Source organism: Rhinopithecus bieti, unplaced genomic scaffold, assembly GCF_001698545.2.
Source record: "Rhinopithecus bieti isolate Rb0 unplaced genomic scaffold, ASM169854v2 scaffold_33303, whole genome shotgun sequence".
Classification (NCBI taxonomy): Eukaryota; Metazoa; Chordata; class Mammalia; order Primates; family Cercopithecidae; genus Rhinopithecus; species Rhinopithecus bieti.
This window is the reverse complement of record NW_016814421.1, coordinates 157490-180407: the sequence shown is the minus strand read 5'-3', so window position 1 is coordinate 180407 and position 22918 is coordinate 157490. Positions and strand designations below refer to the sequence as shown.

Genomic DNA, 22918 nt, shown 5'->3' with positions numbered 1-22918 from the left:
TCTCTTCCTTCCCATGATGTGACTTCTATCAATACCCATTATCTTACATGGATTGCACAGCTAGATGTCCTTAGGCACGGGGCTGAGGTGTGAGGCTTTGTTTATCTTGCTTAGCTACACCTTATATATACACAGAATGCAAAATTCTCAAGGGATGAATAACCCAAGTGTTCCGAAGGCTGCCCTGAGTATTCCCCATTTCCCCCCTAGAGCAGCTGCCTTCAGGGGACAGACAGAGAAGGCTGCCATCATGCAAGGCTGACATATTGTGTGCGAGGACATATGGGAACCACATTTTCTCATATTACTTCAAAAATGAATTAAAGTGCTCTATAAAACATACATCTTTGTGACAACAAAACTGACATATGAACAGAGATTCTTGTGAGGAATGGCTTCAGAGGAACCAGCAGTGTTGAAGGGTGTGTGTAAATGGAATTCACAGTCAAAAAAGCTAACAGAGAGGGCCCAGCACCTCTCCTGGCGTTTACACTCACTGAAAGCGAGAACGCTTTGGATTCATTTCAAAGACGGAAGTGTTTACAAGCATAAGCATTCTAAGACATACGATGCAGGATTTGGAGGTATGTGCCTTCTAAATATCCTCTCTGCCAATTTTTTGCCACTTTTAATTTAATCTAATATTGAAAAGATTCATTAACTTGGGGTCTTTTGCACTTTGAAATCTTGGATCTTTTCTTTTCTTTTTTCATCTGACAATGGAATAGTACCTCCAGCTCTAAGGAATTAACACTACCATGTATTAGCTTGGACACTGTACCAGAGACAATGCTGAAAAGCCAGGCAAGATCTCCACACCTGTAAAGATGACAATTTTGTTGGGGTGAGAAGGCTCCAAGTGAATCAGTGAACAACAGTTAAAGACAGAAATAGAATGTTCACTTTATGACAAGGTGGCATATAATTATTTTAGACCTTAAGGGTGAAATAACTGGTGTCTGCAGTAGTTCAGAGGAAAAGTGAGTTTGTTTCAGCTGGGATGTTCAGACAGGCTTCATAGAGGGGAGGAAATATGAGCTGGGCCTGGTACAAGGAGAGGATCAGAAAAAGTGGGAAAAGAGTAAAATATTCTAGCTGGAGGGCAATTGTTTATGATCAAAGTCTGAAAGGACAAAGCCAGTCGCACAATACGGGACAAAGAGGCTTTGATGAAATAACAGAAAGAGACAAGGAAGATCTTAACACCCTTTCTTCAACTCCCTCTTCAAGTAGCACTTATAATGGCGTTAATTTCCCATCTTCATTCAACTAAATCCAGAGAACCTTTTTTTCTTCTAAAAAGTGCAAAGACAGTGCAGAGCAAGAATCTTCAGAGAGATTTTGAAAGTCTGATTTTGAAATTCGTACCAACTGCACATGGCTACTGTGATTAATTAATTACAAATCATTTATTTTTATTTCTGGATACAAATGTCTATTTTGAAACCAGGAGAAGAGTTGCATATTATTTCTTTTTCAAATTCACATACAGCATTCATTTTAAAGTAAGTTTTTCTAAGCTATGTGTAGCTACAAATAAAGCAATTTACTATTACCGCTCTTGTCCCGCAGTGTCCCAAAGCTGAAGATGCACTTTAAATGCTTTCCCTGAAGATCCATTTGGTCCTTGTGCATTATAAACCTGAAAGATACAATGTTCATTAGTTGAGGTTGCTTTGGATTTTGTCAATACTCAAATTCTCTGGGTTCACTCAGCATGTTTTTTCTCAATTACTATAATCAAAGTTCATAGTGCAGAATAAATATTTGCTCTATATTTTTTTTCCAGAATTATCACATGTACTCTCACTTGTAAATGTCAAGTGCAAGTATGATTTTCAGCACAGTTTAGGCATATTGCAAACTTAAATTAGACACCTTCTGTCATTTCCTCATGAGGCAGCAAACATCAGATTTAGGACCCAAGTTCTAGGTTCAAACACAAACTCTTCATTTAACCTCTTTGAGTCTTATTTTCTAATCTCTAAATTGAGATCCATAACCCCTTCCTGATTTACAGAGTTACTTCAAACTGCAAACTTCAGTGAAATCACAGATGTTAAAGCATTTTTTTAAAAACAGTAAAGTGCTTTACAAATACCCAAATATCTTTTACTGTCAAATGGACTTTCAAAATGACTTAGCCATGAAACATGCAGAGGATTTCTCAATAAGTTGACACAGGACATTTCAAGCCTTTCTTCACTAGTCATTTAGTCAAAGGCTCATTTTAGGAAAGTTTAATTTTTTAAAAAATTCTGGTCTTTTTATTGTTTAAGCAAAGCCTAAAATACTTAATATTTACTCAGTTTCCTTAAGTATAGTTTAGTGAATATGTTTTAAAGGGAAATTTCTGCAAGGACATACACCCAGACACTGGAAAGGAGAGAAGGCAGGAAAACCCTGAATGGGTTGTCAGGGAGTTTGCTAAGCCTACACAACCATGTATTGACTTTCAGATCAGGTCCAGCACAATATAAGAAACCATGATTCAACTTCCCAGGCAATGGCTTCCAATTACCATTTCTTTTGTTTTCTTTCCCAATTCTCAAGGAATGAGTAGATTTGTGACATCAGCTGGAAGCCACAGCCATCTTGGCAATCAAGGATACCCAGGGTGGCAGTAAATCTGGCTGAGCTTCTGTGCCTATGCTACACATCTCACATGTCACAATATCCTTATTCCTGTCAATAGCGTCTAGCATAGGAGAAGGAAGTGGTTGTGATTCTCACTTAAACTCTCTTATCTTGGAAAATAGCATGATTGGTGTCTCACATTCTGTTCATAAGAAGCCAGTGATTGATGGCTGAGTCTACACATAAATAAAAATGCAGCAAGAACTTAGAAAAAGCTCATGTTCCAGATATTTGCCAATCATACTTTTAACTTATTTCTTAAGAGTGGGGAAATGATCACTTGCTCTTATTGAGGACTTCAACTCAGATCAGAGTTAATGTTTTTAGATTCTAATAATTCAAGTTTTGAAAGATTTCTTAAGAATTTGTAGAAAACACACTATACAAATCAGTAAAATATTGATTTGGATTTCCTTGTATACTTTGGGAGACAAGAGAGTGCCATTTAATACTTTTCTAGGAAAATGTTATTTATATTTGAAAAGTAGTAAATAATAGTCTAAAATAAATTAAAATGACAGGTTATTAATCTCATGTGACAAAAGAGACTCCAGTGCAATAAACATAGCTTCTTGATTCTTATTTTATATAGGGGGATGAGTGACAAGGTTAGCAGTACCATTAAAACTCACCACACGTTTTCCCGAAAGTCTATTCCTACTGTAGTGATGAATTTGGGATTGAATTTATTGTCTGTGTATCTATAAAGAAATGTTGTCTTCCCCACCCCTGAATCTCCGAGGGCCAGGAGTTTGATCAGATAATCATAGTCTCCATCGGTCATAGTGATGGTCTTGGTCGGTCTGTATAGGAGAGGGAAAACAAGTATGTTTTGATTAAAGTTGATTTTCCTTTGCTTTATATCAAAATACAACATAAATTTAATTTTCAGGGTTAAAAAGTCAAATACTTCTATTCTGCCATATTCAAAATTAACTTGATCAAAGCAGCTTTAGGGGTGAAGGCACATCTAGTATTTTACTCAGTACAAATCTTTTTACATCATATCACTTCATATGGAAAATATGCAAAATATCAGTTGCCACAGTGTATTAGTCTGTTCTCATGCTGCTGTAAAGAACTGCCTGAGACTGGTAGTTTATAAAGGAAAGAGGTTTGACTCACAGTTCAACATGGCTGGGGAGGCCTCAAGAAACTTACAATCATGGCAGAAGGAGTCTCTTCACAGGGTAGCAGGAGAGAGAATGAGAGCTGAGCAAAGGGCGAAGCCCCTTATAAAACCATCAGATCTTGTGAGATTTCACTATCATGAAAACAACATGAGCAGCATAAGGGTAACTGCCCCCAGAATTAAATTACCTCCCACTGGGTCCCTCCCATGAAACATGGGGATTATGGTAACTACAATTCAAGATGACATTTGGGTAGGGACACAGCCAAACCATATCACACAGCAATAGTAGAACTTAAAGTAAAAAGTCATAGACTTGTGTTTTAAAACCAGTGCATTTGGGATTAGGAGGATGGTATTAGGAAGAGGAGAGAGTCACAGGGAACTGAAAACCCAGTTCAAGATGATGCAGATATCCTACAGAGAGACATCACTTATAGACAGATAATGGAAGAAAAAAGCAGAGGGATATGTTTTGCATCTATCCATGCAGGACGAGCCTTCTATATAATTTGTATACAAATTATTACTTTTTAATTTAAAACATTTAACAACTGACATGACAAGCTTTAATCCTGTACTGGTAACACCGAGAATACTAGGACATGTATTTGAATGACACAATTACCTACTTGGTGAATTCTCCACTCTTGAGTTGGGCAAAATAATTTACTGCTCAGTACAACTTCCTGAATCATGGGCTATATTAATAGAAATGGGTCATATCTCATGTGAAGGAAGGCCTATGCAGATTTTTCTAGAATGCAAAGGTTCAGTATTATGTGAGAGGGAGGAAGACTTCCCCACTCCTGAAGATCCAGAAAACACCGTATTCTTTAAGCATTCTGGGACAATTAAAATTAAATTTCAACAACGGCCTATTCTATGGACATGATATGGTTAGGCTTTGTGTCCCCACCCAAATCTCATCCTGAATTGTAATCCCCATAATCCCCACATGTCAAGGGAGAGGCCAGGTGGAGGTAATTGAATCATGGGGGTAGTTTCCCCATGCTGTTCTCATGATAGTGAGTGAGTTCTCACAAGATCTGACGGCTTTATAAGGGGCTCTTCCCACTTTCACTATCTCTCTCTCTCCTGCTGCCTTGTGAAGAAGATGCCTAGCTTTCTCCTCACCTTCCGCCATGATTGTAAGTTTCCTGAGGACTCCCCAGCCACGCTGAACTGTTAGTCAATTAAACCTCTTTCCTTTATAAATTACCTAGTCTTGGGCAGTTCTTTACAGCAGTATGAAAATGGACTAATACAGACATATCTAAAATTACTAGATAATTCTAATAAATTTTTATGTGTAAAAAAAATTGGTACATGTGCATGTACAAAAAATTAAAACAATTTTTTTTGTTTTTATATTGTTACCTATCAAAACTGAAAACTTTTATGTCTTTGGGTAAATAATGATGAAGAATAGAATGAGGTATTCATCAAATAATCCAGTATCATTATATCATTTGGAATATTTGCATTGCTTTACATTATACTCTATTATGAATGTATGTTTCTTTCGTGAATTAATGCTTTTTGAGGTAGGATGTTTTTAAATTTGCAAATTCATACTTTTGCTCTAAAGCTTTCCTGCCGTATAACACACTTTCTTCACTAGTAGAGCTCTCTGGATGGATTTTTGCTGACCATCGGTGTTCTCTTAAAAAAAAAAAAAAAAAAAGATCTAGACAAAGAATAATCATTTCTTAGTAAGAGATCCATAGCACCCATCAAGACCAGTTTTCCTTAATAAAAGGATACATGTCTCAATTATTGCCATGAAGGATACACATGTCTCAATTATTCCAATATAGACATTGGAAAATGTCTATATTGTGTGACTGAATAGAATTGACTGGCATCGACCTTCCCTGGCTTAGGTGATCCTCCCAACTCAACCTTCCTGGTAGCTGGGACTACAAACACATGCCTCCAAACCTGGTTATTTTTGTGTGTATTTTTTGTATAAATGGGGTTTCACCATGTTGCCCAGGCTGGTTTCAAACTCCTGGGCTCAAGTAATCCACCCTCTTCAGTTTCCCGAAGTGCTGGGAAGACATGAGCCACCACACCCAGCCTGGTAAAATATTTTACCAGGACTGTATCATTGAATATGTTGCTGCTCTTATTCTTACTTGCTGCTCTTGGTCAACCCAAATGGGTAGCTAGAGGAGTTTTCTGCTGAAGTGGTATGATTTGCCCCCACACTTAAGGTCTGTTATCACCATCACTCTACCTTTTTCCCTCTTCCTCTAAACTTGCTCATGTAAAACTATTTTGGAGGGTGATAATGTTTGTCATTTCACCAGTAGAACTGGATGAAACTGTTAATTTTCAGAAAAAAGACAGTGCTTAAATTTATTCTAAGATATTAGTAACTAAAGCCAAATTCTTCCCTAGGCAAAAGCCTTAATTTTTTGAGCAGAGTTTTGGGGTGGGGGTGTGAAATTGAAGACACTAGATTCTGTGGCTCCCTGAAAAAATGAAAAGAATGGAGTCAATAAGACACATCTACATACTTTATAATTTTGCTTAAAGTTAACTGTTTTTTTTTTTTTTTGGCAAATGTGTGTGTATGCATGCTTGACAGTCTCAAGAAACGCTAAGTCATGAGCAAATCTAGTTAAATGTCTTCAATACATAGTGTTAGGCCCAAAGATGAAAATTTTAAAAATGGAAGTTCTAGTCTAGCTTCTGACAAGGTATGAATTTACTTAAAATTGAAATAAGGATGTGAGAAAATACAATGTAATTTTGCAAGATAGAATGATTAATTGATAAATGAGTCAAATCCTGATTGTGTTTTCAATTCAAACAAAACAGTGTCTTCATGGACTGCAGTGATCCAAGAAGACTGCAGAGGAAGGAAAATTTGCATTTAACCTTATAGCTGGAGGGGAATTAGACATGAGGAGAGGAGATACAGGACCATGGCATGAGAGATTACTTCCCACTTGTAGAATGAGAATACTACCACTTGCCAACTGCATGACCTATCATGTTTTCCTGATTGGCAGGCAGACTGTTCTCTGTTGTTTGCACATAAACCTGCCTGGGGCAGTACTGGTGCCACCTCCTAGTCAAAGTCTAATCCAGAGTGAACAATCTAGGCTAACACAAATCAGTTCCACTGTGGCCCACACTGCCTCTTTGCTATAAGTGGGTGCTGGACACTTTGTGACATTTAACACAAATTCCACCTGAAATGAATGCAAAGCTTGGCACTGTGGAAAATCTTTATTTTTCCATAGGCTATTTGACATATTAAGCTAGGTATGAGATAGTTCACTTCTAAGCTTCTTTCAAAAATGAATTTTACTTCTTGTTTTTTATATCACTACTCTCCTCTCTCTCTATGTCTACCTCTCTCAACACACACACACACACAGACACACACACAGTATTTGGCTCAGCTCCTCTTTTTATTATTATGTGATTTTTTTGAATCCTAAAATCATATAGCCTCAACATTCTATTGTTGGTTGTTTGCATGGCAAATACACTATAAAAAAAAGTCTTGGCCAACTTTCCTAGAACTGGGCTAAAAAAATGATGTGGGAAGGATCAAAAGGCTGACAAATTTAACCTTTTGTTTATTCCTGCACAGTGGCTGATGGTCTTGCTGGTTCTTGGTTCTGTGGATATAAAAGGGAAGAAAAGGTCAGAAGACTACAGTGTTTCAGGAAATGCATCTCACTCAGTCCTTATCGTGGTGTCACAAGCTGTACCACAAGAACCAGGAGGACTTTTAGATATAGAGGAGCACTTCATGGGAAGGCGAGGGGCTAAAAAGAGTAGGGAAAAGAACTGAAATGTATCGCACCCATGAGGCTCTGTTTAATGAATAATTGTAAAGGTAAAAAGGAGCCCAAGTAATCAGGCGGTGTAGCCCCTCAATTTTTGGATGAGAAGTCACATGCAGAGAAGGAAAATCCAAGATTATTATTATAATTTGAAATACAAAGTGTGTTAGATAGAAACAAGGTAGGAATATTTTTATTTTATAAGGAAAGGGAATTTTATCCTGGATATACGCAGAAACAGAATTTCCATAGCTAGAATATCTCAAACGAAGTTGCCCATGGATTCACTCTTCCCCTCTCTACCTCTCAGCTTCCCCTATTTTTGTTTAATGTAAGTTCCATTAGCACAGAAACTTGATCTCTTTTGTCTACTGCTGAATTCACAGAGCTCAGCTCAGTGGCTGTCATATAGAAGGAGCTCAACACATATTTGTTGAGTGTATAAATTTATTTAAGCTATCTGCAGCCATGCAAATGTCATGATTAATGAAATTAATCTCATGAGCCATTTGTGGAAGAGGTATGCATCCGAGTGCAAGGACTTGGATTCTCCCTTCTTATCAGTGAGGTGAGTGTTTAGATTAAAGGATCACTGTAGTGCTTTCCAGGTCTGGCTTCCTGAGCTCATTTTTGTTTTCTTTTCTTTTCTCTTCCTTCCTTTCTTTCTTTCTCTCTCTCTCTCTCTCTCTCTCTCTCTCTTTCCTTCCTTCCTTCCTTCCTTCCTTCCTTCCTTCCTTCCTTCCTTCCGTCCGTCCGTCCTTCCTTCCTTCCTTCCTTCCTTCCTTCCTTCCTTCCTTCCTTCCTTCCTTCCTTCCTTTTTTTTGTTAGACGGAGTTTCATTCTTGTTGCCCAGGCTGGAGTGCAGTGGGGGCATGTCGGCTCACCGCAACCTCCGTCTCCCGGGTTCAAGCGATTCTCCTGTCTCAGCCTCCTCAGTAGCTGGGATTACAGGCATGTACCACCACGCCCAGCTAATTTTGTATTTTTAGTAGAGACGGGGTTTCTCCATGTTAGTCAGGCTGGTCTTGAACTCCTGACCTCAGGCGATCTGCCTGCCTCGGCCTCCCAAAGTGCTGGGATTACAGGCATGAGCCACTGCACCTGGCCCCTGAGCTCATTTTTCTCTTAAGTTGCACAAGAGTACAAAACCTTCTCAAAATAGAATATTTATATCTTCAGAGGAATAGTTTCAAACAACATGAGAAAAGGCAAAGCACAGAGAAACTGCATTCAAAAGTGAAATTTGTGCTGGCAGAGAACACATAAAGCTGTTAATTGAATAGGTCAGGGCTCAGAGAACTGGGATCCTCCGTATAAGCATCAATTTGCCACCTAACATACCCTCATTACTACCTCTTATTTGCATGGCATTTTGCATGGCTCTGAGGATATACTCCTTGCTCGCCAGTGAGGAGCTTGGCAAATGCTACAGTTAGGTATTGATGGCTACTCCACATTTGGAATTACCCAAACAAACTTTGGTGCTCTTCGCCAGTGTACTGGATAATAATCTCAAGAATGCCTTGACAAGCTATGAACCTGTGACTTTAACGTATTAAATTAACAGAAACCAACTAAATTTTTTTTTTTTTTTGAGACAGAGTCTCACTCTGTCGCCCAGGCTGGAGTGCAGTGGCCCAGACAAGGCTCACTGCAGGCTCCGCCTCCCAGGTTCACCCCATTCTCCTGCCTCAGCCTCCCAAGTAGCTGGGACTACAGGTGCCCGCCACCACACTCGGCTAATTTTTTGTATTTTCAGGGGAGACAGGATTTCACTGTGTTAGCCAGAATAGTCTCTATCTCCTGACCTCGTGATCCGCCCACCTTCACAACTTAAATATTCTTAAGGCACTTCGGAAAGCTCAAAATAGTAGGCAGATAAGGTATCAGCGATATTTCTTTGCATTCCGTGTACAAAGTGTCAGTAAAATAAAGCTGTCAAGCACAAGATATTAATTGACTATGAAATACTCGTTCCCGTAACCACATTTATGCCCTGAAGGTTAGAATTAAACTATGGGTGGCTAAAGTACTCTAAGTACTAAGTCAGGTAGACCTTCTGACTACCAGGAGAACAGAAGGCATGTTTCTGAGGGAAGGGGAAGTTTCTTTAGTGTATTTTCTTTTGTTCTGTTAGGAAGGCAGTTAATTTTTATTTCAACTCTATTTAAGGATCATTTAGAATTAATTGATGGGTGCCCGCATGAAAGGTTTCAGATCACAATTGAAAACATAAATTAACATCAACCAAAAAATTACTTTTTCTCTAAATAACGTATTTGCCTTTGGCTTAGTTTAGTTGCATCTTTTGAAACTATAGGAATGTTCTTTCACTTTTTATTGTGGAAAGTTTCAAACATATACTAAGTTTGAGAGAATAGTATAATCAATTGCTCAGCTTCTAAGTTATCAATATATATCCATTCTTCTTTCATCTGCCCGATAACTTTCCACCTACCAGATTATTTCAAAGCAAATGTCAGACATCATAATGTTTTTTCATAAATAATTCAATACGTATCTGTAGAACAAGATCTCTCAACCTTACCACGATTGGCATGGTATATATCTACAGAGAAGGTTATTAAGTTGACTGTTTAAGAATTAGATAGGTCTGAAATCATGTGTTAATGATGTTTTAACCTATATTTCACTTACAACAAATCAAAGTCAAGTATGTTTTCATATGTTTAATGGCTTTTCAATTTATGATTTTGAATTTTCTAGATGTAAAACCACATCCTTTCTTAATAGAGCTTTAAGGTCTTCCTCTCAAATTCGTAGGCTTCCTTTGTTTTTTCTTATCCACTTTCACTGGCCAATACCTCTATCATAAAATTAAAGAGTAGCAGTGTGGAGTGGGTTTCTTTGTTTCTGATTTTAGTTGAAAATGTTTTTAGCGTTTTCCCATTAAGCAACATGCTGGCTGCTTTTAACATGAGTGGATGTTAAATATGTTGATTGAACTTTCTTCCTCTAAGGAGAAAAATCTGATTTTAATGGATTTCCTTATGTAGGAATATCATCTTTACATTTCTGAAATAAATTTTACTTGTTCATGATGTATCATTTTAATGTGCTATTGGGTTCTGTTTTCATATTTTATCTAATTTTAAAATTGGTATTCATAAGTAAAATTTGTCTTGTTTTTGAAACAATCTTTGGTTTTGACCTTTGCATTATATTAACTTCATAGAATGTAAAATGTTTCCATCTTTTCTGTGCTCTGAAATAGTTCATGTATTCTTGGGATTATCTGATTTTTAAATGTTAGAAAGAAATTCTATGCAAAACCATGTTGTCCTGGTGATTTTGTCTGGGACTGTTTTCTGAATTATCTTCTGTTTTATTTGGTAATTGGTCCATTTAATTCTGTTTTTTCTTAGGTCAGTTTTGTAAAGCTGAAATTTTGTAGAATATTAACCATTTCATCTAGGAATTCAAATGTACTTATATGGAGTTGTACAAACTATTTTCATATGATTTTTAAAATTCCCTCTGTTTTGATACTTATTTCCTACTTGACATTTCTAATTCTATATATTTGTACCTATTTGTGGAAGACTTTGGAAAACAAAGCACCAGTGTTATTTCTTCAAGAGTTTATTTTTATTAATAATATAGCCTAGGTCATTAATTCTATTTCCTACCACCATTCACTTTTCGCTTAGAGTGTCCCCTTCAGCACTACTCTTATCTTCTAAATTTAATCACACCCACAATTCTGCTGTCCATGAGTTCTCGTACTTCTCCAGTTTTACTCCAGTTTCTATACACCAACTAATAGACAAGTACTGTGAGGTTAATTTCTAGTGAACCTTGAAAATCTGGACATGAATTTGCTAACACCCACATTTGCTCAAGGAACATTCTTGCTGGGAACTCTGACGCTTGTCAATAATGTTTTATAGTCAGTGTTGGGAAAGGACTTTTCCCTGATCTAAGACATTTTGCCTGAATTGAATGTGTTTTTAAATCACTGTTTACTAATATTGATCAATTCAGATCAACGCTTGTCATGCATTTCCCTGCTACAAATGATTACAACTCAGCAGGACCCAAACCAGCACAAAGCTATTTTGTTCCCAGGTGTAGAACAATATTGTCAGATCCTCCAAATGGATTCCATCTGAGAACAACATGAAAGCAAAGGGCTAGTATTATCCCTGAAGCTCACATACACCCATGGATAGAAAGTGAATCCCTAATTAATATATCCTTTAGAACACTGTTTTGCAGATAAGAACCAAATCTCAGGGTTAGTTAAAACAATTTAGGCTTTTGTCTTCAGGTGAGTAAATGATCAGGAGGAACAAAACAGTACTACACAAATTTGCTGTTTCAGATTCAGAGAAGACTTTGCGAGATTGTGTTTATGGGCTATAAGTAATTGAGAAACATTTAAAAATGCTGATAGCCTAAAATACCTCTTAATAAAAACAGAGAGTTTAGTTCGTGACCAGCCTGGCCAACATGGTGAAACCCCGTCTCTACTAAAAATGCAAACATTAGCCAGGCATGGTGGCACACGTCTGTAATCCCAACTACTCAGGAGGCTGAGGCAGGAGAATCACTTGAACCCGGGAGGCAGAGGAGGTTGCAGTGAGCTGAGATCACACCGTTGTACTCTAGCCTGGGCAATGAGAGAGAAACTCCATCTCAAAAAACAAATAAACAAGCAAACAACAACAACAACAACAAAACAGAGAGTTTAGAATGTCACATCCTTCTTGGAAACATAAATGATAAATATGTGCAATGCCAAAGCGTGCCTAGGGTTATGCTGAGGGCTAGGTGTACTGGACCTTTCTTGCATTGCTATAAAGGAATACCTGAGACTGGGTAATTTGCAAAGAAAAAAGGTTTCATTCGCTCATGGTTCTGCAGGCTTTACAGGAAGCATGGTGCTGGCATTTGCTTGGCTTCTGGGGGAGGCCTCAGGAAGATTACAATCATAGTGGAAGGCAAAAGGGAAGCAGGCACATCATATGGTAAAAGCAGGAGCAAGCCACACACTTTTAAATGACACAGCCAAGGTTCCTGACTGGGCGTCAGAAGTAGAACACCACACTTAATTTGTTCAAGCTGGTGGCCAGAGTAAGAATTTAGAGGCATCTCCCCCAGTTCCTGACTGGGCGTCAGAAGTAGAACACCACACTTAATTAGTTCAAGCTGGTGGCCAGAATAAGAATTTAGAGGCATCTGCCCCACTTAGCATCTCTCCCACTTTTATTTTAATAAAATAAAAACTAATCTTGTGCGAACACACTATCACAAAGACAGCACCAAGCCATGAGGGAACCAACCCTGTGACCCAAACACCTCCCACCAGACCTCACCTCCAGCGTTGGAAAACGCATTTTATATGCGATTTGGACGGGGACAAATCTCCAAATTATATCACTAGGTGTGCGTGCAGTTCCATGGGAAGCCACCAGTTTCTTTGGTAAGTACTTTGCGCTACTGAGGTTTGAGGTGGTGAGAGAGGCAGGCAAGTTCTCGTTTTTTCTCATGGATTCCTATTGAGTCTTGCTTTCCCCATTTCATGTCCATCTTTCTTCGCTGCCCCTGGTTCTGCTAACTTCAGGTTCATAAGACACAAAAGCACCAGGTGGCCGGGCGTGGTGGCTCACGCCTGTAATCCCAGCACTTTGGGAGTCCGAGGCAGGCGAATCACGAGGTCAGGAGTTTGAGACCAGCCTGACCAACATGGTAAAACCCTGTCTTTACTAAAAATACAAAAATTAGCCGGGTGTGGTGACACGTGCCTGTAATTCCAGCTACTCGGGAGGCTGAGGCAGGAGAATTGCTTGAACCCGGGAGGCAGAGGTTGCAGTGAGCCGAAATAGCGTCACTGCACTCCAGTCTGGGCAACAGAAAAAAAAAAAAAGCAAGCACCAGGCTTACAAAGACTGCCCAGCCAGCTCCTACAATTGCATAAGGTCTAATCTGATTAATAATGCTATTGTTCAGTAGCACTCTGCAATGGGAATAGCTCAGCCAAGGTTGTTGACTGCATATTAGTAGTAGAACACCACACCTAATTGGCTCAATCTGGTGGCCAGAGATAAGAATTTAGAGGTATCTCTCCCACTTAGCATCTCTCCCACGTTTATTGTAATAAAACAAAAGCTTATTTTAACCAAAACTCATTTTGGTTGTTATTATGGTTAAAATAAGTTTTTAAACTTAAACCAAAAAAAGTGGGCTCCCCACCTCCTGCTCTTTCCTTTAAAGAGACTGTTCAGGCATTTGCCCAATACTTTAGTGTGACCCACAGCCTACTCCTTGTATACACTGCAGTTGCCAGGTGCTACGTGCTCTTCTTGTTCTCTGTCTGACTCTTCATTCCTGCCTTGTGTGACCTGGGGATGAAGGACTGTCTCACTGACTCATCACACCCTCCCTGCCCAGGATCTGTACAGAAAAACCTTTGAACTTGTTTCCTGTTATGGTGGTGCCTTTAATTTGTGCCTTCCATCAAAAACACGAGGAGCTGCCCCACATTGGGTTTTCTCCAGGACACTGAGGAGAAAAAATGGTTTGGCTCCCAGTGCCAGAATGATGGTCAGGCAGGCATAAAATGGACACAGGTCAGACAAGAGCCACCAGAGTGTCTGTCAGTATAAACATTACCTGCTTGAGGGATCCCTGCCCTCACTTCCCCTCCTGTCACAGTTAAGACAACTAGGCATCTGGCCTTCTGCCAGGTAAAAGAAGGATCCCTGCCGGGCACAGTGGGTCAACCAGTAATCCCAGTACTTTGGGAAGCCGAAGCGGGCGGATCACCTGAGGTCAGGAGTTTGAGACCAGCCTAAGCAACATGGTGAAACCTGTCTCTACTGGAAGTACAAAAAAAATTAGCCTGGTGTGGTGGCACATGCCTGTAATCCCAGCTACTAGGGAGGCTGAGGTGGGAGAGGTGCTTGAAACCAGGAAGCGGAGGTTGCAGTGAGAAGATATCGCGCCATTGCACTCCAGCCTGGGCTACAGAGTGAGACTCTGTCTGGGAGCGCGGGGTCGGGGCAGGGGCGGGGCGGGGAGGCAGGGAGAAGGAGCCCATCAGGATCCCCTGAGAGTCACACTGTAAACACCCAAGTCCATCTGCCCTTCATTTCCCTTTAGGACAGTGTTGCTAGCAGGTCTGGGATTGGAACCCCAATTTCGCTGGGGGCTCTCAAAACACACTCATAGTGATTCTGGTTTTTTTGATAAAACTCTCACTGATAAAACTTTCCAGAATGTTGATAATCCAGCATCAGGTACCTGTCTTTATTTTTTTAAGTTTAGAAAATTAAAGCATAGATATTGTTACAGCTAGGATAGGGCCACGGACAGAACTGCTATTTCAAATCTGATATCCTGCATAACTTACTTCCAACCTATACATTCCAGTTTTGAAAGACAGCCATATAATTACCATATGAAGGTATCCTGCTTATATATCCTAATAACCAGCTGAGAGGGTCTTTCAGTGAACTGGCCTATAGTTGAAGTGTTTATCGCATATTCAATTTCAGTATTTCAATACTCACTGAAACAAAGTTATGAGCATTTAACATTAGCTTATTTAACTCTAAGGTGTAGTTTTGGCATTTCCCTCCAAATTCTCCAAAAGAAGACCTGTAGATGCTAACTTGTCTTAAAATCAAATAGCAAATGGATCAAAGAACTTTTGCTTCATATCCACCTATCGACCTTCAGCTCACATTGATGACAAGGAAGGGGAAAATTTGGCTCCTTGTCCAATTTACAGCCTATTAAGCCAAAGGAAGAATAACTGTTCCATGGTTTGGAATAGGGCACCTTCAGAGATTACTCTCAAGTTAAAGGCCTCGAGAAATCCATAAAGGGTAACTGGAAACTTCATAGATAGTTCTTTACAACATTATGGATAGAATTTTATGGTTATTTCCCCAGACAGGTACACTTGGCAATTTTTTGTACCAACGAACATAATTTCCACATAAATCTATTAAGTTTTCACCAAACAAAGCAAATTATGACTATGAAGAGAGAAAGGCCACACACATACACACACACAAGGCCATTGCAGTAATAATAGCAAAAATATAAAAAATTAGAAAGGAATATTTGAGACAACTCAAATGATAGTAGAATAATGATAAAACAGTGCCTGATATATATGTATGTATTTAATCATATATATACTTAATAAATAATATATATTTAATCAGGTACTGTTCTATCATTATTCTATTATCATCTGAGTCTATTATCATTTAGTCTAAGCACTAAACACTAATGATTAACACATTTAGTCTTTAAAACAATGCCACAACACTACACATTTAATTTAATCCCTCTCAAAATCTAGTTGACTTTTCACAAAAATCACAAGCTGATCCTAAAATTCATATGAAAATGAAAGGGACACAGAATGGCCAAAACAATCTTGACTGAAAAATAATAAAGTTGGAGGACTTATACTTCTCCACTTCAAAACTTACTGCAAAGTTATAGTAATCAAAAGAGTATAGCACTGGTATAAGGATAGACAAATAGATCAAAGGAAGACAAGTGGGAGTCTAGAAATAAACTCTTACATTTAGGGTCAACTGTGACAAGGGTAGCAGGACAAATAAATGGGAAAAAGAATAGTCCTTTCAACACAGAAGCTTTAATAGAAAAATTAACCTAAGTGGATCATAGACCTAAATATAAGAGCTAAAACTATAAACTCTTAGAAGAAAATATAGGAGTAAGTCTTCATAACTCTGGATTAGGTAATGATTTCTCAGACTCAAAAAAAAAAAAAAAAAAAAACAAATAAATTTAAAAATGTTGTGCTTCAATAGACACCATGAAAAGAAGGAAATACAACCCCTAGGCTGGGTGAAAATACCTGCAAATCATATATGTGATAAGGAACTTGTATCCAGACTACATAAAGCACTCTTTAGCTGGATAAAAAGACAAATAAGCAAACTTTAAAAATGAGCAAAGGCTTTGAAGAGATATATTCTCAAAGACTACATATAAATGGCACATGAAAAGAAGAGAAAACAGCATTAGTTCTTAGAAAAGCATGAGTCAAAACCACAATGAGATATTGCTTTACACCCACAAGGATGGTTATAAAGAGATGGACAGTAACAAGTGTTGTTAAGGATGTAGAAAGTTGCAACCCTCCTATATTGCTGGTGGGAATGTAAACAGAGCAGCCACATTGGAAAACGGTTTGGCAATTCTCCAAAAATTTAAACATAGATTTAATGCATGACCCAATAATTCCACTTCTGGGTCTAGACACAAAAGAAATGAAAACATATATTCACTCAAAGATTTGTACATGAATGCTCATAGCAGCATTATTCATAATAGCCCCAAATTATAAACAAACCAAATGTCCATCCACTGAATGTGTAAACAAAATGTGGCATGTATGTACATTTCAATGTTATTCTCCATAGAAAGGAATGAAGTGCTTATAATGCAACAACATGGATAAACTTTGAAGACATTATGTTAAAGTAACAAAATCAGAAGCAAAAGCCAAATATTTTATGATTCTGTTCATATGAAATGTCCAGAATAGATAAATACATATAGACATAATGTATAGGCACTCTTGCCAGCAGCTGGTGAGAGGAGGATTGGGGAATGACTGCCAGTGGATATGGGTTTCTTGGGAGGAAGGCTGAAAGTGCTCTGGATTTAAATAGTAATGGTAGCATAACTTTGTGCATATTCTAAAAAAACACTGAACTGTACTCTTAAAAGAATAGATTTTGTGATACATGAATTACATTTCAATAAAGCTGTTATTGAAAACCCCAACAAGGTAAGAATGTTATATTTTCTCTTACAAATAATTTTTCAGGCCTAGCTCTACAACACTTGTTTGTTTGCATTGTAGTTACTTACTAGTAAGTATCATGTATATTCAAACAATAATACCCTCCTGAAACCAAATGGAAATTGCCTATAGAATACATTTTATCTATAGGCCATAGAATACATTTCTATCAAAAATTAGAAAAGAATATTTGAGACAACTCAAATGATAATAGAATAATGATACAACAGGGACTGATGTAGATAAATATATTCAAACATATATACCTTTAATCATCTATATATTTAATCATATATATATATATTTAATCAGGCACTGTTCTATCATTAATCTATTATCATCTGAGTCTATTATCATTTAGTCTAATCACTAAACAGTAACGATTAACACATTTAATCTTTAAAACAATGCCACAACACTACACATTCAACTTATTCCTTCTCAAAATCTAGCTACCTTTTGTAAAATCACAAGCTGATCTTAAAAACTCATATGGAAATGAAAGGGACACTGAATAGCCAAAACAAACTTGACTAAAAAATAATTCTCACAAATAAAATAATTCATTATTTATAAAAATGTTTGTTATTTGACAAAGTTCCAACAGCCAATCTACTCTGCACATGTGTTTACAGATCAGGAGTGAGTAATTGAAAATCATTGAGAAACAGCAGGGCAGGTTGGTGATCCAGGCACTACCAAGCAATCCTGGATCAGAACTGGAGCATGTATATAATCCAGTGGGTCCCACGCTGGGGATCATCAATATTCCCTGTGAAGTTTACAAATACCAACTCGAGGGACTCTCTGGATAAGCTGAAACAGAATGTCTTCAGGCAGGTCTTGGACAAACGGGAGCTTAAATATTCCACTAGGAATCAACAGAAGAGCAACCAGGTCTGAAAACTATTTTTCTCCATCCTCATCCTTCACCTTGAGACTCTGTAAATGTCTAGAAGGCACTATTCCAGAATCTTGAGACTCTGTAAATCCCTTCAGCACCCCATTCCAGTGTAGAAAACCCATTGGTCAAGAAAAGAGCCCATTTATCTATTAATAATTTGATCCTGTGGCAGTTTAGAGCAATTTCTCCTTACTGATGGCTATCAGCAAAGCTTGGCACATAGCTTGCAGATTTCTCCTTCTGCTGAAAACTGTTATAAATGTCCTTAATATGCTTTCCCCACTACATACGATTTTGTTCCCCCACAAATTCTAAATTTCCCTGAAAATTAGGAGTAGCCCCCAAAATATTACAATTTTACTCAAAACAGATGCACTGAGATGTTATATAAATGTTTGGATTAAATAAACTCACTTCAAGAATTTTTGGAAAGATTTATCATTTGATTTCAAAAACTTTTCTGCTTGTCTTCTTAAGTTGGTTGCATGACTCAATTTTTCTAAGGGAGTCATGCTTTTTTTTTCTTTAAATGCTTTCCTAGATCCTTTCTGCCAGGACTCCAGCTAAGGAACAAGAAAAATAAATGTAAATTGCTTGAAATTCTGTAAAGCTGTATATTGAAAGAATCTTTCAAATAAGTCTCTTCTAAGACTGAAAACACTTGTGATGCGATGAAGCAGAACCAATGTCATTGAGCAGACTAGGAAGTACACCCAAAGAGGCCAATGCCTTCCCTAAGATCAGTCACCAAGACAGGAAAATGGGTTTTCCTAACTTAGTGGTTCTCAACCTTGGCTGCTTTAAAAACTCCCCAGTGCCCAGGCCATACACCAATTTAAGTATTGTAAATCTGAATTCTGATATGACAAAAGCATGTGTACCTTTTAACACTCTCCCTGATGATTCCAACATGTAGCCAGGGTTAAGAAGCACTGCCCTACCTCTTAGTCCAGAAACTCCTCACTGCCAATGAATGATTCCTAAGTCTCACTCTACAGCTACTAGAAGAGTAGACCACACTCATAAAGACATATCTTTTCCTAAGACAGTGCTTAGTTAGGAAGATGGTTCCTTTCCCACCATAGGCACCTGATTCAATGGGCTAACCAGCACCAGTCGCAGCATGATTCATTGCCCTTACCATGAAAATGATATGACACCCTCAGTGAAGCAGATAATCCATCCCTTTTCTCTGTAGATTTATGTGATATATGAAAGGATATTAAATTTATATATGCAAATTGAAGTTTCTACTCCTAAACAATGTCTCCATAGAGAAAAAGATTTGGTTTTAAGTTAAAAATATGGCTTGTTTAATAAAATGCTTTACTAAGTTTTCTGACATTGGCCTATTACTTGCAAATTGAGTTCATTTTCTAGGTGACTGCTGCTTTGAGGAAGTCATGCCAAAGTTTCACTGCTTTGCTTTGTTATTAGAGAAAGGACAAGCTAATCAAAATATCTGCCCACAAGTTCTGCCTCTCTGAGATGTGGGGAAGCTGAATTAGATAGTATCTATGGGTTCGTAAGCAAATATCTATGAAAATAAGATGTGCCATTTTATTAAATATTTCTCACTTAAATATAATTCTAGATAACTCACAGAGCCATGTGATTCCAAGGAAAAGTCAAGATCTCTTTAGAAAAAGATTGTTGGCTATTCATTGTTTTAGCAGATATTTTACAAGAAGCATTTTATGAGTTGAATAAATGCTGGAAAATGGATATTACATCTACAGAGTATGGAGTTAGTCCAAAGAAGGTGCATGTTTGTTTCACCAGGCTCTTTCTACCCTACATAGATGCCTATGGAAATAAAAATCTCTGACTTGGAACTTCACTTCTGTGATGTGCATGCTTTGAAACTGAACAGAAAATAAGGAAGGCAATTACATATGATTTTTAACTCTTATGTGATGGGGGAAAATATTTCTTCATCCGCTAATTTATTTGGAATGAATTCTACCTCAGAAAATCTAGGGCTGTAAATCTGACAGAGGAGTTCAGAGGAGAGAGGAAAAACTCATAAGGGGATATGTGGTGGGGTGGGCAGAAATAATCAGGAGAGCTTCATGGAGGAGGTGAGATGAGAGCTGGAGTTTGATAGGGAAAGGAGTGAGGGAGAGCTGGAATGAGGAGAGTGGTGGTCCTGGAGGTAGAATATGCACGAATGTCATTGGTTACAGGAGATTCGGTTTAGATGGAAGCAGAAGCTTCTGGGGCCTTGGCAGATGAGGTGGGATCCGAAGGGTCATTGTTGTCTATGGTATAATGGAAAGAGGCAGGCATTGGAATCCACAGCCCTGAGTTGAGAAGCTCAATGTTAGTCATTTGCCAACCACAGGAAAAAGTGCTTAACCCTTGATTCTTACGATGTTTATCTGCAGTCGTGCATATGTAACATACACGAATTCACATGAATTCCTCTCCACTCTTGACATGCCAAGAAATAGGGAACCACAAAACCCTTTTGACAAGTACCCAATGTAACAAAAACACAAAACAACTAATCAATTATTATAGGCTACTTATTAACCTAACTGAAGCTACCAACTTCATCAGAGCAAAGGTAGTATAGAAATCCCAAGGGAAAGGCATGGCTGAGCTTTTAAAATCTGGTTTTACTTCTACTTCACAAAGCACTAGATTATGCACTAGATGATTTCAGCCACTTCATCCCCTACTGGAGCTCTGATTAAAAATACAACATGTCAACATTGACTAACTACAGCTTTAATGAGTCTACTGTTTACCTCTTGGAAGTAACCTAATTGTTTGACCATGTTTCAAACTCACCTAGTGTTTTCCAATATAAAACATTTATAATTTTGTCTTTGTCGAGTTTCACTTTCCAGCTGTTACTGGTGAGAAAAGTCATCATTAGCACAAAGACATTTACAGCTATGACCACATTTCCTGCTGTTGGGTGCTTTTTAAAGTTTAATCAGAACAGAGCAGAAGGCAGATTCTTGGTGCCTCACTCAGAGCCTGCTAAGGATATGACAATGGAGAGTGCCATTCCCAATTCTACAATATTCTTTAGCTTTCAAATTGATGATTTTTTTTTGGATTAATTGCAATTTTTGGTTGACAAAAGTCATGAAATATTTGAAAGTGTGGATGGTTTAATGAAATTACACTTATTAAAAGGATGCTACTTAGAATTTTGCATTATGCTTTTGCTCAACTTTTCATTAAGTTGGGACAGGAATCTTCATATGGAAACATATTCTGTCGACTACTGATATTCACAGTGACTGTTCTTGCTGAAAACGAATCACAAATTCAGTAATAAAATAAAATAAACATCAAGAATTATAGTTCCTACAAACTAAGATTTGTTATAAGACAGTTGTTATGACATAGGTTTGCCTGTATTTTCCAGATTTGATCTAAAAGGAAAGTTTGTGGCACTCGGAAAGGACACAGACTGGGGTGTGTTACATCTCATCTCTGCAAAGTCACCACCCTGAAGCCTACTTCTGGCCAGGAAAAAATATGACAATTTCCATTAAAAAGTGACATGTTAGTTTCTCATATATTTGAACAAAAGGGAGCATATAAGTTACTACATTAAGTCAAACAGTAAAAGGTAAATGTTAACATTTTAGTGGAATAAAGATCACAAAAAGTTATCATTCGCAAAGAATAGATTTGCCGTATCTGACACTTCCAGTTTATTGAGGATCCAGTCTCAAAGAAATTCTTAGGGATCATTCTGCCCCTCCAGTGTCGAAGAATGCTCTTCCTAACTCGTTTCTGTTAATTTTTAAAAAGGAAAATCCAAATCCAAATTTTATTTTATAAGTTTCCAATAACCTAAACTGCAAGCAGTGGAGCGGAGAGAAGGGGATTTTTAACAGCTAAACTCAAGAGTTTTCCTGCTGGAACCTGAGCCCATTTTGGTAGGTGTTATTCTCACAACAAAAGGCATAATTATGAAAACTAAAGGTTTACATATTAAAGTTCAAGCCTATAAATTCTAATGCATGGAATAACAAAATAGAAATGCTTCACATTTGCTCTATCTATGAATACAGTAAGTTGAGTATATCACTGTATGTGACTATGAGAGAGTTTATATTTTAGAAGAATGTTAGCACTGTCCTTTTCTGATAATATTACTCAGTAGTTAATCAACTAGTTCATATTTACACGATGACGAATACAGGCTAATATAAAGGTCCATTATCTTTCTCCTAATCAAGGAAAGGTTGGGACTATGATGCTGTAAACTTTAAAATCTTCCAACATCATCTGAAAGAGCTGAATTTCCCTGGGATTTAAAATGGAAACTAGTTTTATAAATGTAACTAAGGGGGCCAGGCGCGGTGGCTCACGCCTGTAAGCCCAGCAGTTTGGGGGGTCGAGGCAGGCGGATCACAAGGTCAGGAGATCGAGACCATCCTGGCGAACACTGTGAAACCCTGTCTCTACTAAAACTACAAAAAAATTAGCCGGGCGTGCAGTCTCCTGTAGTTTCAGCTACGGGAGGCTGAGGCAGGAGAATGGCATGAACCCGGGGGCCAGAGCTTGCAGTGAGCGGAGATCATGCCACTTCACTACAACCTGGACAACAGAGCGAGACTCTGTCTCAAAAATAAATAAATAAATAA

The 22918-nt window shown here is 38.0% G+C and overlaps 1 protein-coding gene across 1 annotated transcript in view; it reads right to left on the bottom strand.

The window, feature by feature from the left end:
• Positions 1-22918, bottom strand: part of RAB27B (RAB27B, member RAS oncogene family) — a 68908-nt gene that overhangs the window by 14873 nt on the left and 31117 nt on the right. Inside the window, exons 2-3 of the mRNA XM_017850129.1 lie at positions 3275-3440; positions 1557-1642 (exon numbers count right to left, since the gene is read on the bottom strand). Coding sequence (XP_017705618.1) covers positions 1557-1642; positions 3275-3421 — 233 coding nt within the window. The 5' untranslated portion in view covers positions 3422-3440. The remainder of the gene's footprint in view (positions 1-1556; positions 1643-3274; positions 3441-22918) is intronic.